Genomic DNA, 17,805 nt, shown 5'->3' with positions numbered 1-17,805 from the left:
TTGGGTGATTTAACCCCCAATTCCAAATGAGTGCCAAGCAGGGAGGTAATGACTCCCATTTTATAGTCTTTGGTATGACTCGGCCGGGGTTTGAACTCACAACCTACCCACCTCAGGGCGGACACTCTAACCACTAGGCCACTGAGCGGGTTTACCGTGAAGAACATGTAACTGCTTAATTGCATTTATGGGGGAAGGATCTGTGCGGTAATAAGGTTTAGACACAGTGTATTATGGGTAAGGGCAGTCAAGTATGGTGGAAATGGGCCACACAGTTTTTGGACCTTACTCTCATTCTGTCACCCTCTTGCTTTATTTTCTCGATACATTTTTTCTTTCACATCGTTATGATTGGACATTTTGGAATGATTTGGTTTACAAGTAAATCAGAATCAGAATCAGAATCAGAATAGTTTTATTGCCATTGTTTGAGAATGGGTTCACAAACTAGGAATTTTTCTTGGTGCAAACGTGCGACATAAAACACATATAACACATATTTGGTAATAAAAAGAGCTGTAACTGAGCTATCAGATAGACTTAGAAGGAATTCAAGGAGCTGCTGTTAGGAGTTCTTGTTCATTTGCCTGATGGCCGAGGGGAAAAAACTGTTGAGGTGGCGGGAGGTGTGGGTCTGGATGGAGCGTAGTCTCCTGCCTGAGGGGAGAGGGGAGAATAGTGTGTGTCCAGGGTGAGAAGAGTCAGCTGTGATCCCACCCACACACCTCCTGGTCCTGGAGGAGAACAAGTCCTGGAGGGATGGGAGCTTGCAGCCAATCACCTTCTCAGCAGCACGTACCATGCGCTGCAGTCTATTCTTATCCTGGACTGTGGCGCCGGGGAACCACACTGTGATGGAGGAGGTCAGGATGGACTATGATGGCTGAGTAAAACTGCACCAGCATCTCGGTCGGCACCTTAAGTTTCCTCAGCTGCCGCAGGAAGTGCATCCTCTGCTGGGCCTTCTTGATGAGGGAGCTGATGGTCGGCTCCCACTTGAGGTCCTGGGTGATGGTGGTGCCCAAGAAACGGAAGGAGTCCACAATGGGGACGGGGGTGGGAGAGTCAATCAGGGTGAGGGGGGATGGTGGGGCTGTGACTTTCCTGAAGTCCATGATCATCTGCACTGTTTTCTGGGCGTTCAGCTCCAGGTTGTTGAGGCTGCACCAGGACGTCAGCCGGTCCACCTCTCTCCTGTAGGCGGACTCATCGCCATTCAAGATGAGCCCGATGAGGGTGGTGTCATCCGCAAACTTGAGCAGTTTTACGGATTGGTGACTGGAGGTGCAGCAGTTTGTATACAGGGAGAAGAGCCAGGGGGAGAGTACACAGTCCTGAGGAGTACCAGTGTTTGTGGTTCCACTGTCCGAGACAATCTTCCCCAGCCGTACGTGCTGTCTTCGGTCTGTCAGGAAGTCATTAATCCAACTGCAGAGGGAGTCGGGCACGCTGAGCTGGTAGAGCTTGTCTCGTAGCAGTCCAGGGAGGATGGTGTTGAAGGCAGAGCTGAAGTCCACAAACAGGATCCTAGCGTAGGTTCCTGGGGAGTCCAGATGCTCCAGGATGAAGTGGAGGGCCAGGTTCACTGCATCATCCACAGACCTGTTGGCTCTGTAGGCGAACTGCAGTGGGTCCAGGAGGGGGGCGGTGATGTCCTTGAGGTGGGGCAGGACCAAGCGCTCAAAGGACTTCATGACCACAGACGTCAGCGCGACCGGCCTGTAGTCATTTAGTCCTGTGATCCGTGCTTTCTTGGTATGATACACAATAAATGATACACAAAACAAAGAGTTTTTCTTTTGTTGTTGCCGCAGCAAGCGGGAGCAGGAGGAAGTGAAGGAGCGTCAAGTTAAGGGGCGGTATGGTGTAGTGGGTAGAGCGGCCGTGCCAGAAACCTGAGGGTTGCAGGTTCGCTCCCCGCCTCTTGACATCCAAATCGCTGCCGTTGTGTCTTTGGGCAGAACACTTCACCCTTGCCCCCGGTGCCGCTCACATTGGTGAATGAATGATGATAGGTGGTGGTCGGAGGGGCCGTAGGCGCAAACTGGCAGCCTCGCTTCCGTCAGTCTACCCCAGGGCAGCTGTGGCTACAAATGTAGCTTACCACCACCAGGTGTGAATGAATGATGGGTTCCCACTTCTCTGTGAGCGCTTTGAGTATCTGATAATAGAAAAGCGCGATATAAAATCTAATCCATTATTATTACATTAGGAAACCACACCGAGAGAGTGTGGTCGGCATGACTCCAATGTGGAACTTGAAGCCATACTATTTCGACATAAATGGAGTGCTTACCCAAATAGCTTAGCTAGCTTATCTCTTTCCGTAGTCAGCTTTTACGGCTAATACCGAAGCACGCCATTGTGTTACTACGCTGGAAAAAAGCTCCTCTATGTTGGCTCTTATAATAGCAATGTCACTACAGCTTGGTATCGTACAGGTCACGGAACGTAAGTTAAGTATTGTTGACAGTTTTTGAAGGCATTTTAAAGTATTTTAGAGGTAGAATTGATTGCTGTCATTAGCTGCATTGCTAGCCATCAAGAACGAGACGATTTTTATTTCCTTGTTTCTCATAAAGATTGTGAATGATAAAACAAAATTCCAAAAAAGTGCAGTTCTCCTTTAACACCTTTTAATTTAAATTCCACCCATCCATCCGCTCGTCCCTTTCGGGATTGCGGGGGGTGCTGGAGCTTATCCCAGCAGCATACGGGTGGAAGGCGGGGTACACCCTGGACAATTCACCACCTCATCACAGGGCCAACACAGATGTACAACATTCACACACTAGGGACCATTTAGTGTTGCCAATCAACCTATCCCCAGGTGCATGTCTTTGGAGGTGGGAGGAGCCTATCCCCAGGTGCTAATTTAAATTCCATCCATCCATCCATTTTCTACCGCTTATTCCCTTCGGGGTCACGGGGGGCGCTGGAGCCTATCTCAGCTACAATCGGGCGGAAGGCGGGGTACACTCTGGACAAGTCGCCACCTCATCGCAGGGCCAACACAGATAGACAGACAACATTCACACTCACATTCACACACCAGGGCCAATTTAGTGTTGCCAATCAGCCTATCCCCAGGTGCATGTTTTGTTTTTTTTTTGGAGGTGGGAGGAAGCCGGAGTACCCGGAGGGAACCCACGCAGTCACGGGGAGAACATGCAAACTCCACACAGAAAGATCCCGAGGCCGGGATTGAACTCACGACTGATCAGGACCTTCGTATTGTGAGGCAGACGCACTAACCCCTCTTCCAACGTGCTGTCTTCTAAAATCATTCTTTGAGAGCAATAAGAAACATACAGTATGTTTAATGTAGTCATTTAGATGTTCTTTTAAAATGAAGCCAAAAATGAATTTTTTGTGATCCCCTTAATTTCGAAAAGTATTGATTTACATTTTGGTAACAATATTGGTACCAAAACATTGGCATCTGCACCACTCTAGTTCCTTTTAAACAAATAAATACATGAAATAAAAAACACTACAAATTCCATCTAATTTGGCAAACACTCCTGCCAAATCTGCCACCTTCAAAAAGGACCTGAAGAACTGATAAATGACTGTTTGTTAGATTTGTTGAAATCCTTTGCTTTTTGAGCTGAGGAAAATGAAGGCATCACAGCAGCAATATTGATATGCCAGTTGACTATTGTATTATTAACTATAACAGTGCCAATACAATAGTCCACATAGACACACGAGTGCATTACATTTCCTGACTTACCAAGGCTTCCACTCTGGTGGAAGTGGAGCAACAATCCCCTCCTTGGCCAACCACATCAGCTCCTCTTCTTTGTCAGGATCAATTCCTATCTCCTTTGCATACTTGTTAATCTCTGATGAGGAAGGGAAAATAACAAATTAAGAAGGGGTTGGGTGGTTGATGTTTATACCAAACATGTATTCCATCACATATTTGACATATTTGTAATTAGGAGTAGGAAGAAGCAAAGCTTATTTCATCTTACCCCTTTTTCACCTTATAGCAATTACTAACACATATGTTCACTTCCTGTGCTCATTTTATAACACATCAACTTACTCCAAATACAACAGCTTTCTCTTAATAAATATTGGAGTCAGTATTGATTTACCTAATGAGATGAATAATATCTTATTTTCAAAGAGCGATTTTATAATTGTTCTTCCTCGTACTTTGTAAACACTTGCAGTTTGAACAGCCTCTTAAACGTCATCATATTCTATTTCATAATTGAATTCCACATATTGAAATGCTAAAGGTGTTAGAGGGGAACTGCACTTGTTGTGGATTGTTGCCTAACATTGACTATCCTTATGCACACATATGTTTTTATTTTTTTATGCATTCTAACTAGTAAATAAATCCAAGCTAAAGCTGGCTTAAAATGTGAGTCACTCTTTTGGGCGCTTACAAAAACATCCCAACACGTCCATCAATGTTTTATATACATGCTGTATGTATATTTGTAATAGGCACATTCATAATAACATGTACTAATTATGCTCATTGTAAGCATACAGCAATAATTTCACGACTTTCCCTTTGTCAACATCACTGATTACTACTCACTGCAAACTTCATGAGAGCCAACAGACTAAATAAAACCACTTCCTGTACAATGTTTGCTCTCACGGGAATGCCGACTTATGGGATGTTCATATATTCTCATTTAGATAAAGAATGACTCATAATCCTGGCGGAAAAAAAAGAGGGTGGGATCAATAATCTTTTTGTGTCTTTCTCGCCATTACCGGGTCTAAATTGGATGCTAAAGTTGACCAACTTGTCGAATGATGACCTCATCCTTCTATTATCAAGATGAGAGGCATTATTTATGATCTAAACTTTCACAAGGTCCGAGCTCACTAGCTGATGATACACAGGCTCGTTAGCACTCTATGATCAAAGGGCCGCAATAAATAGTGTGTCTATGTTAGCGCTTATAATAACAATATAGTTAATAACAATAGTTACTATTCAAGTCACCAAATGTAAAAAGAGTATTGTTACGGTTGGTTATTTAGAGGGCTTTATGGGCGGAATAGAGGACCCCCCATTCAATCCATTGTAAGCGGACTTACAGAAGACATTACAAATACTGTATATCTGTCTTCTTGGCTCTCATTATGATTGTGACATATAGTTCCCATTTAAGCGTTAGGTGCACAACAGGGCTCAAAAATGACCCAAAAAGTTATTTTTTTTCATCTTTAAAATGAAAAGTTGTAATATATTCATGTTCCAGGTATTCCTCATAAAACATGTTTGTGACATGAGGCCAATTGCAATTATTTTTATTTCATTTAGAAAAAATTTAGTTTTTGTATCACCAACCCACTCTTCCACAAGTGTGGTCAAAAATGTCCCCAAGCAGTTCCTATGGAATATTCTATGACCCTTTGGTAATGATGTTATCTCATCTGATACAACTTTGACTGTCAATACTGTTCCACTTACACACATGATGTTATCTCTCATCTAATACAACTTTGACTGTCAATACTGTCCCACTTACACATCTGATGTTATCTCTCATCTGATACAACTTTGACTGTCAATACTGTTCCACTTACACATCTGATGTTATCTCTCATCTGATACAACTTTGACTGTCAATACTGTCCCACTTACACACATGATGTTATCTCTCATCTGATACAACTTTGACTGTCAATACTGTCCCACTTACACACGTGATGTTATCTCTCATCTAATACAACTTTGACTGTCAATACTGTCCCACTTACACACATGATGTTATCTCTCATCTGATACAACTTTGACTGTCAATACTGTCCCACTTACACATCTGATGTTATCTCTCATCTAATACAACTTTGACTGTCAATACTGTTCCACTTACACATCTGATGTTATCTCTCATCTGATACAACTTTGACTGTCAATACTGTCCCACTTACACACGTGATGTTATCTCTCATCTAATACAACTTTGACTGTCAATACTGTCCCACTTACACATCTGATGTTATCTCTCATCTGATACAACTTTGACTGTCAATACTGTCCCACTTACACACATGATGTTATCTCTCATCTGATACAACTTTGACTGTCAATACTGTCCCACTTACACACGTGATGTTATCTCTCATCTAATACAACTTTGACTGTCAATACTGTCCCACTTACACACATGATGTTATCTCTCATCTGATACAACTTTGACTGTCAATACTGTCCCACTTACACATCTGATGTTATCTCTCATCTGATACAACTTTGACTGTCAATACTGTCCCACTTACACATGTGATGTTGTCTCTCATCTGATACAACTTTGACTGTCAATACTGTCCCACTTACACACGTGATGTTGTCTCTCATCTGATACAACTTTGACTGTCAATACTGTCCCACTTACACATGTGATGTTATCTCATCTGATACAACTTTGACTGTCAATACTGTCCCACTTACACACATGATGTTATCTCTCATCTGATACAACTTTGACTGTCAATACTGTCCCACTTACACACGTGATGTTATCTCTCATCTAATACAACTTTGACTGTCAATACTGTCCCACTTACACACATAATGTTATCTCTCATCTGATACAACTTTGACTGTCAATACTGTCCCACTTACACATGTGATGTTATCTCTCATCTGATACAACTTTGACTGTCAATACTGTCCCACTTACACATGTGATGTTATCTCTCATCTGATACAACTTTGACTGTCAATACTGTCCCACTTACACACATGATGTTATCTCTCATCTGATACAACTTTGACTGTCAATACTGTCCCACTTACACACGTGATGTTATCTCTCATCTAATACAACTTTGACCGTCAATACTGTCCCACTTACACACATGATGTTATCTCTCATCTGATACAACTTTGACTGTCAATACTGTCCCACTTACACATGTGATGTTATCTCTCATCTGATACAACTTTGACTGTCAATACTGTCCCACTTACACATCTGATGTTATCTCTCATCTAATACAACTTTGACTGTCGATACTGTCCCACTTACACATCTGATGTTATCTCTCATCTGATACAACTTTGACTGTCAATACTGTCCCACTTACACATGTGATGTTATCTCTCATCTGATACAACTTTGACTGTCAATACTGTCCCACTTACACATGTGATGTTATCTCTCATCTGATACAACTTTGACTGTCAATACTGTCCCACTTACACATCTGATGTTATCTCTCATCTAATACAACTTTGACTGTCAATACTGTTCCACTTACACATCTGATGTTATCTCTCATCTGATACAACTTTGACTGTCAATAATGTCCCACTTACACACATGATGTTATCTCTCATCTGATACAACTTTGACTGTCAATACTGTCCCACTTACACACGTGATGTTATCTCTCATCTAATACAACTTTGACTGTCAATACTGTCCCACTTACACATCTGATGTTATCTCTCATCTGATACAACTTTGACTGTCAATAATGTTCCACTTACACATATGATGTTATCTCTCTTATCTGATACAACTTTGACTGTCAATACTGTCCCACTTACACATGTGATGTTATCTCCCTCAATCTGATACAACTTTGACTGTCAATACTGTCCCACTTACATATGTGATGTTATCTCTCTCATCTGATACAACTTTGACTGTCAATACTGTCCCACTTACACATCTGATGCTATCTCTCTCAATCTGATACAACTTTGACTGTCAATACTGTCCCACTTACATATGTGATGTTATCTCTCTCATCTGATAATACTTTGACTGTCAATACTGTTCCACTTATACATATGATGTTATCTCTCTTATCTGATACAACTTTGACTGTCAATACTGTCCCACTTACACATGTGATGTTATCTCTCATCTGATACAACTTTGACTGTCAATACTGTCCCACTTACATATGTGATGTTATCTCTCTCATCTGATAATACTTTGACTGTCAATACTGTCCCACTTACACATCTGATGTTATCTCTCATCTGATACAACTTTGACTGTCAATACTGTCCCACTTACACATCTGATGCTATCTCTCTTATCTGATACAACTTTGACTGTCAATACTGTCCCACTTACACATGTGATGTTATCTCTCTTATCTGATACAACTTTGACTGTCAATACTGTCCCACTTACACATGTGATGTTATCTCTCTCAATCTGATACAACTTTGACTGTCAATACTGTCCCACTTACATATGTGATGTTATCTCTCTCATCTGATAATACTTTGACTGTCAATACTGTCCCACTTACACATATGATGTTATCTCTCATCTGATACAACTTTGACTGTCAATACTGACCCACTTACACATGTGATGTTATCTCTCATCTGATACAACCTTGACTGTCAATACTGTTCCACTTACACATGTGATGTTATCTCTCATCTGATACAACTTTGACTGTCAATACTGTCCCACTTACACATGTGATGTTATCTCTCATCTGATACAACTTTGACTGTCAATACTGACCCACTTACACATATGATGTTATCTCTCATCTGATACAACCTTGACTGTCAATACTGTTCCACTTACACATGTGATGTTATCTCTCATCTGATACAACTTTGACTGTCAATACTGTCCCACTTACACAAATGATGTTATCTCTCATCTGATACAACTTTGACTGTCAATACTGACCCACTTACACATGTGATGTTATCTCTCATCTGATACAACCTTGACTGTCAATACTGTCCCACTTACACATGTGATGTCAGCAGCCTAACCACCCAGGAGACATGTAAGTAGTATCTCCATTTACATCATCTGATGTCATATTTCATTGGCAAACGTTCAAATAGTTGAGAGGTGTTCTCTGATATGTGTAAGACGAGACCTCTCATACATCAACTCTATTGTTGTGTACTAGGACAACAAGTTCAGTTACATCTTATGGCCATCATGTGCCATCTTTCACATGTATTTGCATTTATTTATGTTATTTAGTTCCTGCCATATTACTTTGTTAATAATGCTTATGTTGCTTTCATATGCACATTTAATTTCTACTTGAGGTACATGAAACAGTTATCTACAATAACGTTTCTTCTACAAAGTATATCATTTTGAATGTGTTATTTGTTTTTTAAAATAAAACTTAGTTAAAAGATTTCAGTATAAGTACTTTTTGAACACATATAAAAATAGCGCCATAGTAATGATAACCGTGATAATTTTGGTCAACTGCGACATCCCAATAATGGACAATTGTAGCGTAATTGTTTCGTTGAATAAATTGATAAAAACACCAGACATGACTTTTCTTACACGTTCAACTGTTTAAGACATGGCATAATTAACATTAATTGGTATAAACAACATTGCCGCAGCCATTTTGGAAGTGTGTGTCAAAGGTTAACCGACAACGAGAAGAGCTGAGTTGTTCAGAGCGCATGTAACAGCCAATCAGCAGTGAGTATTCAGAGCGCATGTAACAGCCAATCAGCAGTGAGTATTCAGAGCGCATGTAACAGCCAATCAGCAGTGAGTATTCAGAGCGCATGTAACAGCCAATCAGCAGTGAGTATTCAGAGCGCATGTAACAGCCAATCAGCAGTGAGTATTCAGAGCGCATGTAACAGCCAATCAGCAGTGAGTATTCAGAGCGCATGTAACAGCCAATCAGCAGTGAGTATTCAGAGCGCATGTAACAGCCAATCAGCAGTGAGTATTCAGAGCGCATGTAGTCAGTGCTCCACGTTGGAGTGAGCAGATAGGTGTTTAGCAGGTAAGCATCAGGCAGCGGACTCTCCCCAAATTATAATAAACACTTCCAAGTCAACTACTAGTGACATCACTAAGAGCCCGTTGACGTTCTAGAAACATAATCGGCAGCTCAGCTCGCTCGCAGTCCTTGAGGTGAAGGCTAATTAGCTTTTAGCGTAACGTTAGCTCACTGTGCGGTTTGTCTGTCTGAGAGAAAGACAAGCATTTTTGACCTACAGTTAACAACTAAATTATTTCACTTTAACCTTTTTCTGTGTTGAAGCAGCAAAAAAGGACATTATGTTAAATGAAGAGTTTCTGTCTCTGATAGTTGATATAATAATGTAAGTGCATCATTAAGCCTACATGAACTCCATGGTGTTCAGGGATGAATAGTCTCTCCTATTTCTATTGTACTATTTTTTCAGCTATAGTTACATTAATTATTAGTAATGTAGCAACCTAGTTTTGAATTACAGGGTCCCTGCTATCACATGTTGATAAAAATATAACATTTACATAATAAAAATCAACTACAGGCTTCCCAAATGCTGTAATAAATTAAGCATGATGAGTTGAGCATATGTCAGCATGTGGCCCCACTTTTAACTCTTTTTTTCAAATGCTTATTGCAAACGCTTACTTACAGTAAGTCATTAATTTGACTTAGTAAGTCATTATTTTGACTTACTAAGTCAGGGGTGTCAAACTCAAATACAGAGAGTGGGCCAAAATTTAAAAGTGAACAAAGCCGCGGGCCAAGGTAGAACAAATGAACCTTTTAATAGGGACCCAAACAAGTTTTGCATTGAATATTGAACAAGCAAGGCTTATATAACTTTATAGTGACATGCAAAATCCAGTTTCAAATAATAATAATAATAATAATAAAAAAATATCAATGGCATATCAAATACAATTTAAATAAAAATTGAATGCCTCTTTTCTATTTGCAGCCTTCTGAGGTAAATATCAAAATATACTTTGTCCACAGGCTAATAATACATTTGAAAATAAAATGACAATAATGAATTAAAGCTGCAAGCAGCGATGGACGGGACCGACTTTGAGGGCTCATAAAATCCAAACCAGAGCAGTAATTAAAACTCTTTCATCAGAAGGGTTCAATCTGTTAATTTGAAGCCGACAAGACTTTTTTTTTTTTTTTTTTTTTTTTTTTAATGTCCTGCCCAGCTTCTCGGGCAAATCATATAGCAGATGTAGATGCCCATATCGGCTGTTCAGATTTACTTTACAAAAGAGAAGTGTAGGATACTTCTCTTGTTGCCTTACTTGTATTTTGACTTTATTAAATGTATTTATATTATCATTTGGTGCAGCCGGGCCGGAGCAGGAGGGGATAGAAAGAGAGAAAAAGGAAGACAGAGGGGGGAATTGTGGGGACAAGAGGGGGATTAGACAGAGAGACAAAAACAACAACAGCAAACACAACAACAACAACAACAACAACAGAGCAACATCAGCAAATACGACATGTACAAATATGATGGTAAAAGTAATAGCAAATAAGCAGTTAGCGAAAATTAAAATTTTTTTTTAAAAAATACAGAAATGACAATGAGCATTATTACACTAAAAATGGAGCAATATGAATACCAATAGAAATAGTGCTATTGATAATAAACAATACCAGTACTTTACCTTTATTATCAACAATACAATTGTTCAAATGCAACAATACATATACGTAATGATAACTTGAGATACGAAAGAATGCAGTAGTATGTGTACGTGTGTGTTTGTACAGTGAATGCATATGTACAGTATGTGTATATGTATGTTTTTACAGTGAATGTATATGTACAGTATGTGTATACAGTATGTTTGTATAATGAATGTGCGTGTGGATGTACGAACTTTGAGTGTGTAAATATGTACTGTATTTATTTGTATATGTATGTGGGAGCGTAGGTACCTATGTATGTCTGTATGTATGTGTGTGAGTATATGTGAATTTGCATGTACAATACATTATTATTAATTCTTTGCTTGTATGTTAATGTTGTAAATGTTGAATACTATAAATAAAGGTTTTATAAATTAAAAATAAATAAAATACTTAAAAAAAATATTGTTGGGATCCCAAGAGGTTTACCTTGTTCAGAGGGATTATAGTTTTCATCAAAGTCTTCTTCCAGGATGAGCTGGTTGCCAATGACCATGGGTGAAGAAGCCATGATGAGTGCATGCAGCAGTGCATACATGGAACACTGCTGACACATGACATGTGAATACATCTTATGCAGCAGTGCATACATGGAACACTGCTGACACATGACATGTGAATACATCTTATGCAGCAGTGCATACATGGAACACTGCTGACACATGACTAGTGAATACATCTTATGCAGCAGTGCATACATGGAACACTGCTGACACATGACATGTGAATACATCTTATGCAGCAGTGCATACATGGAACACTGCTGACACATGACTAGTGAATACATCTTATGCAGCAGTGCATACATGGAACACTGCTGACACATGACATGTGAATACATCTTATGTACAAACCCAGTTTCCATATGAGTTGGGAAATGGTGTTAGATGTAAATATAAACGGAATACAATGATTTGCAAATCCTTTTCAACACATATTCAGTTGAATATGCTACAAAGACAACATATTTGATGTTCAAACTCATAACCTTTTTTTTTTTTTTTTGCAAATAATAATTAACTTAGAATGTCATGGCTGCAACACGTGCCAAAGTAGTTGGGAAAGGGCATGTTCACCACTGTGTTACATGGCCTTTCCTTTTAACAACACTCAGTAAAGGTTTGGGAAGTGAGGAGACACATTTTTGAAGTGGAATTATTTCCCATTCTTGCTTGATGTACAGCTTAAGTTGTTCAACAGTCCGGGGGTCTCCCTTCTGCTATTTTAGGTGCCACACATTTTCAATGTCTGGACTACAGGCAGGCCAGTCTAGTACCCGCACTCTTTTACTATGAAGCCACGTTGATGTAACACGTGGCTTGGCATTGTCTTGCTGAAATAAGCAGGGGCGTCCATGGTAACGTTGCTTGGATGGCAACATATGTTGCTCCAAAAGCTGTATGTACCTTTCAGCATTAATGGTGCCTTCACAGATGTGTAAGTTACCCATGTCTTGGCCACTAATACACCCCCATACCATCACACATGCTGCCTTTTACACTTTGCGCCTAGAACAATCCGGATGGTTCTTTTCCTCTTTGGTCCGGAGGACACGACGTCCACAGTTTCCAAAAACAATTAGAAATGTGGACTCGTCAGACCACAGAACACTTTTCCACTTTGTATCAGTCCATCTTAGATGAGCTCAAGCCCAGCGAAGCCGACGGCGTTTCTGGGTGTTGTTGATAAATGGTTTTCGCCTTGCATAGGAGAGTTTTAACTTGCACTTACAGATGTAGCGACCAACTGTAGTTACTGACAGTGGGTTTCTGAAGTGTTCCTGAGCCCATGTGGTGATATCCTTGACACACTGATGTGGCTTGTTGATGCAGTACAGCCTGAGGGATGGAAGGTCACAGGCTTAGCTGCTTACGTGCAGTGATTTCTCCACATTCTCTGAACCCTTTGATGATATTACGGAGCGTAGATGGTGAAATCCCTAAATTCCTTGCAATAGCTGCTTGAGAAAGGTTGTTCTTAAACTGTTCAACAATTTGCTCAGGCATTTGTTGACAAAGTGGTGACCCTCGCCCCATCCTTGTTTGTGAATGACTGAGCATTTCATGGAATCTACTTTTATACCCAATCATGGCACCCACCTGTTCCCAATTAGTCTGTTCACCTGTGGGATGTTCCAAATAAGTGTTTGATGAGCATTCCTCAACTTTATCAGTATTTATTGCCACCTTTCCCAACTTCTTTGTCACGTGTTGCTGCCGTCAAATTCTAAAGTTAATGATTATTTACAAAAAAAAAAAGTTTATGAGTTTGAACATGAAATATGTTGTCTTTGTAGCATATTCAACTGAATATGGCTTGAAAATGATTTGCAAATCATTGTATTCCGTTTATATTTACATCGAACACCATTTCCCAACTCATATGGAAACGGGGTTTGTACAACAAGTCACTATCCATTTATTATGGCTAACACAATGTGCTCTTAGGCTAAATATTTGTTCAACTTAAATGCAACAACTTGAGAGTGTAATAACTTGGTAGGAAGGGACAAGCGGTAGAAAATGGATGGATGGATTTAAAACAGCTACGTGCGAGCGTCTCTGATACAATGAACAAGAGCTGGGCGTCATTTAGCGACATACGTAGAAGCAGTTGCAGGACAATTTACCTTCAAACTCGCAGACTGTGCTTTTTCTTCAGCATAACCATTGTTAGCTCCAAGTGTTCTTTTTCTTCAACATAACCATTGTTAGCTCCAAGTGTTCTTTTTCTTCAGCATAACCATTGTTAGCTCCAAATGTTCTTTTTCTTCAACATAACCATAGTTAGCTCCAAGTAATCTTTTTCTTCAACATAACCATAGTTAGCTCCAAGTAATCTTTTTCTTCAACATAGCCATTGTTAGCTCCAAATGTTGTTTTTCTTCAACATAGCCGTAGTTAGCTCCAAATGTTGTTTTTCTTCAACATAACCGTAGTTAGCTCTAAATGTTGTTTTCCTTCAACATAGCCGTAGTTAGCTCCAAATGTTGTTTTTCTTCAACATAACCATAGTTAGCTCCAAATGTTGTTTTCCTTCAACATAGCCGTAGTTAGCTCCAAATGTTGTTTTCCTTCAACATAGCCGTAGTTAGCTCCAAACGTGCAACATGTCTGACTCCGACTTGGCACGTAAACACAACGCACCATATAATCTCCAAGGACGCTTCTCCAGTTTCCGGTTGATGACAGGAAGTAGACTGCAATTGGCCGAGCTGCGTGAAACGTTCAGGGGTCATCGTAAACCGCGAGACGGAACCTTTGGCTGCTGTTCTAACACGTCCCATCCATCCAGGGATGTGAGGAGGAGGAGAACATGTACTATTTAAAGCAAGAGTGTCAAAGTCATTTTAGATGGGGTCCACGTGGAGAATAATCTACTCCCAAGTGGGCCGGACTGGTAAAATCACAGCACAATAACTTCAAAATAAAGACAATTTCAGATTGTTTTCTTTGTTTAAAAATAGAAGAAGCACATTCTGAAAATGTACAAATCATAATGTTGTTGGGGTTGTTTTTTACACTTACATGTTGCGATTATGAGTATTCTATCTTTATTTGTCCTTATTTACACTTTCTTAATAAATGATGTGATAATGTTCATCAGTCAACTCATTGCTGTTCATTTTCAATCTATCAAGATAAAAAAATAATATCAAAATCAAATGACAGGATGTTATTTATGTAGTTTGATCATTTACTAACATGTGGTTTATTTTGTACATATGTTGCATCAGCTGCAAAGATACAAAGAATTGCTATTGCGACATCCATTGGACACATTTAGAACAGCAGTTTCTTTCATTCAAAAATGTCAGGTTCATTTTAATACTTAGCAAATTCATCCCGCGGGCCGGATAAAACCTGATCCTGCCCTCGGGCCGTACGTTGGACACCCCTGCTTTAGATGAAGTAAATATGAGAGGTGTGTTGAAAAGGAAACTAACAGATATAAGTATTCATGAATGAACAATGTCTGGGTGTTAAATATGAGGGATAGGAAACAGAGGAGGGCACTATTAGAGTTTTTGAAGAGCAGAGGGTTATGTTACTGGATTTAAGGGATACTGGCCGGGTTATGAAGAACTGGGTTACAAGATAGAGCAGGGCTTGCATTGTAATTGTTTGATTTTGTTACTTCAACTTTTTGTTAAATGGGGATTTTGATTGTGCAGTACTGACCATCCACACTCCGGAGCAGAAGATGGCGGCAATGCCAACATTTAAAAATAAAGAAGAAAACGGAACCTTTTCTATGAAGGACTTCCACCACTGTTTGTGATGATGGAGTGATGTGGAAGAGAGGTAGAAATACTAATCACATAGAAAAGAAGATTCAAAAAGCAGTAAATAATGTAAATAACCGGTTCCGGTTCACCGTGCGTGACTGCTCACCGTCTGTTCGCTGTTGCGAAAAAGGCTAAGTATCGCTCTATCTGTGTGCTTTTAATTGTTCTACAGCTTTCTTTATCACTTCTCAAACATATTTAGTGGTACTATTTAACTTGCAAATCACCCGATCTCTGTCCCACCACCCTTTCCTCAGCTAGCTAGCTCCTAAGCTAGCGCGGAGAAAGGCAGCGCCGGTCAGAAGGTAAATAGGAAGCTACTCCCGCAGACTGCGACCACTTCCCTGAGGACAGCAGGAACTTCACTCGGTGACAGAAAACACTGTGAGTAATGGCTTCCTGCGCGTCTTGCACCATACTCACGGAGAGGTTGGCTCTGGTAGAGGGCCGTGTCCGCCAGTTAGAGCAGAGTAATGTCGTAACTTTAGATGTTGCGGACACATCTGCTAGCGTTAGCTGTAGCCAGCTAACTAGCCCAGCTTGTAGCAGTCCTAAGCGGCCTACAAGCTACGGTGTACCGGTTGAGACGCATAATAGATTTAGCTCTTTAGCTAGTCCTACACCCCAGTCTACCGGGCACCACACCTTAGTCATAGGGGACTCCATCACCCGAAACATAAAGCTTAGCAAACCAGCCACAGTAAAGTGTATCCCCGGATCCAGAGCACCTGACATTGAAGCTAATCTTAGGGAGCTAACTCGCAACAGGCCTAGTAAAAACGTACGACAGGCTAATTGCACCACTAATTATGCAAATATAGTTGTACACGTTGGCTCCAATGACACTAGAATGAGACAATCAGAGATTACAAAGAGAAACATAGCCAGGACTTGTGATCTCGCCAGAAAGATGTCCAGGCATCGAGTAATTGTCTCTGGCCCCCTGCCTGCGAGAGGCAATGATGAGAGATATAGCAGATTAGTCTCGCTTAACAAGTGGCTGGCTAGCCTCTGTAGGCAACAGGGACTAACGTTTATTGATAACTGGCCCTCTTTCTGGGGCAAACCAGGCTTGCTGATGAGAGACGGCCTTCACCCTAACCAGGAAGGCGCCATCATCCTGTCTAGAAACATAGACTACTATTTAAGTCTCACTTGACTGACTACACTAGAGCAAGCCCGGTCACAGGCAATTACAATGTCTGTTAGTCCAGGTGAGGACTCAGTTAAGCTAGAACTAGCCAGCGCCAGGCTGGATAATCCATGTACGCATAGCAATTCTCTTAGAATAATACACAATTCACATAATGTTTTTTCTGTTGTGTCTGTGTCAGAGGTGGACATGCATTCTACTGAGGTGGCAAATTATGATATGTCCAGTCTATTGCAGCACCAAGCAAACAATCTGAAAATTCCCGTCATATCAATTCCTAGATATGGTCGAAACTATTTAAAGTGCACTACGCATAATAAACGCAACATTGTTAATATTGCCACTACGGATAATCTTAACAAAAACTCGTCAAAACAGCCCAATACCTATAATATGGGCTTTTTAAACATAAGATCATTGTCTCCCAAGGCGTTATTAGTTAATGAGGTCATTAGAGACAACAATCTTAACGTCATTGGTCTTAGCGAAACCTGGCTCAAACCAGACGAATTTTTTGCGCTCAATGAGGCATCTCCTCCTAACTATACGAATGCGCATGTTGCCCGTCCTCTTAAAAGGGGAGGGGGTGTCGCACTAATATACAATGAACATTTCAACCTTACCCCTAACCTAAATAATAAATATAAATCGTTTGAGGTGCTTACTATGAGGTCTGTCACACCGCTACCTCTCGACCTGGCTGTTATCTACCGCCCCCCTGGGCCCTATTCGGACTTTATCAGTGAATTCTCAGAGTTCGTTGCTGATCTAGTGACGCACGCCGACAATATAATCATAATGGGGGACTTTAATATCCATATGAATACCCGGTAGCGGTATAGCTCGGTTGGTAGAGCGGCCGTGCCAGCAACTTGAGGGTTGCAGGTTCGATCCCCGCTTCCGCCATCCTAGTCACTGCCGTTGTGTCCTTGGGCAAGACACTTTACCCACC

The 17,805-nt window shown here is 40.6% G+C and overlaps 1 protein-coding gene across 11 annotated transcripts in view; it reads right to left on the bottom strand.

Annotated features, from left to right (window-relative positions):
- LOC133658164 (centrosomal protein of 164 kDa-like) overlaps positions 1-14,573 on the bottom strand; it is a 92,558-nt gene extending 77,985 nt beyond the window's left edge. For 9 of the 11 annotated variants that reach the window (XR_009827406.1, XR_009827407.1, XM_062059858.1 and 6 more), the window contains exons 1-3: positions 14,042-14,573; positions 11,842-11,956; positions 3,737-3,848 (exon numbers count right to left, since the gene is read on the bottom strand). Coding sequence is in view for 9 of the 11 variants with exons in the window: in XM_062059858.1 (XP_061915842.1) it covers positions 3,737-3,848; positions 11,842-11,950 (221 nt within the window). In the remaining 2 variants the exon portion in view is untranslated. Of the gene's footprint in view, positions 1-3,736; positions 3,849-11,841; positions 11,960-14,041 lie in introns of all 11 variants that reach the window. The other 2 variants (XM_062059853.1, XM_062059861.1) reach the window with 2 other exon arrangements.
- Positions 14,574-17,805: the final 3,232 nt, after the last annotated feature.

The sequence above is a fragment of the Entelurus aequoreus genome, linkage group LG10 (genome assembly GCF_033978785.1).
Source record: "Entelurus aequoreus isolate RoL-2023_Sb linkage group LG10, RoL_Eaeq_v1.1, whole genome shotgun sequence".
In the NCBI taxonomy this organism is placed as follows: Eukaryota; Metazoa; Chordata; class Actinopteri; order Syngnathiformes; family Syngnathidae; genus Entelurus; species Entelurus aequoreus.
The sequence above is the reverse complement of the archived record's forward strand: the minus strand, read 5'-3'. Positions and strand labels throughout refer to the sequence as shown.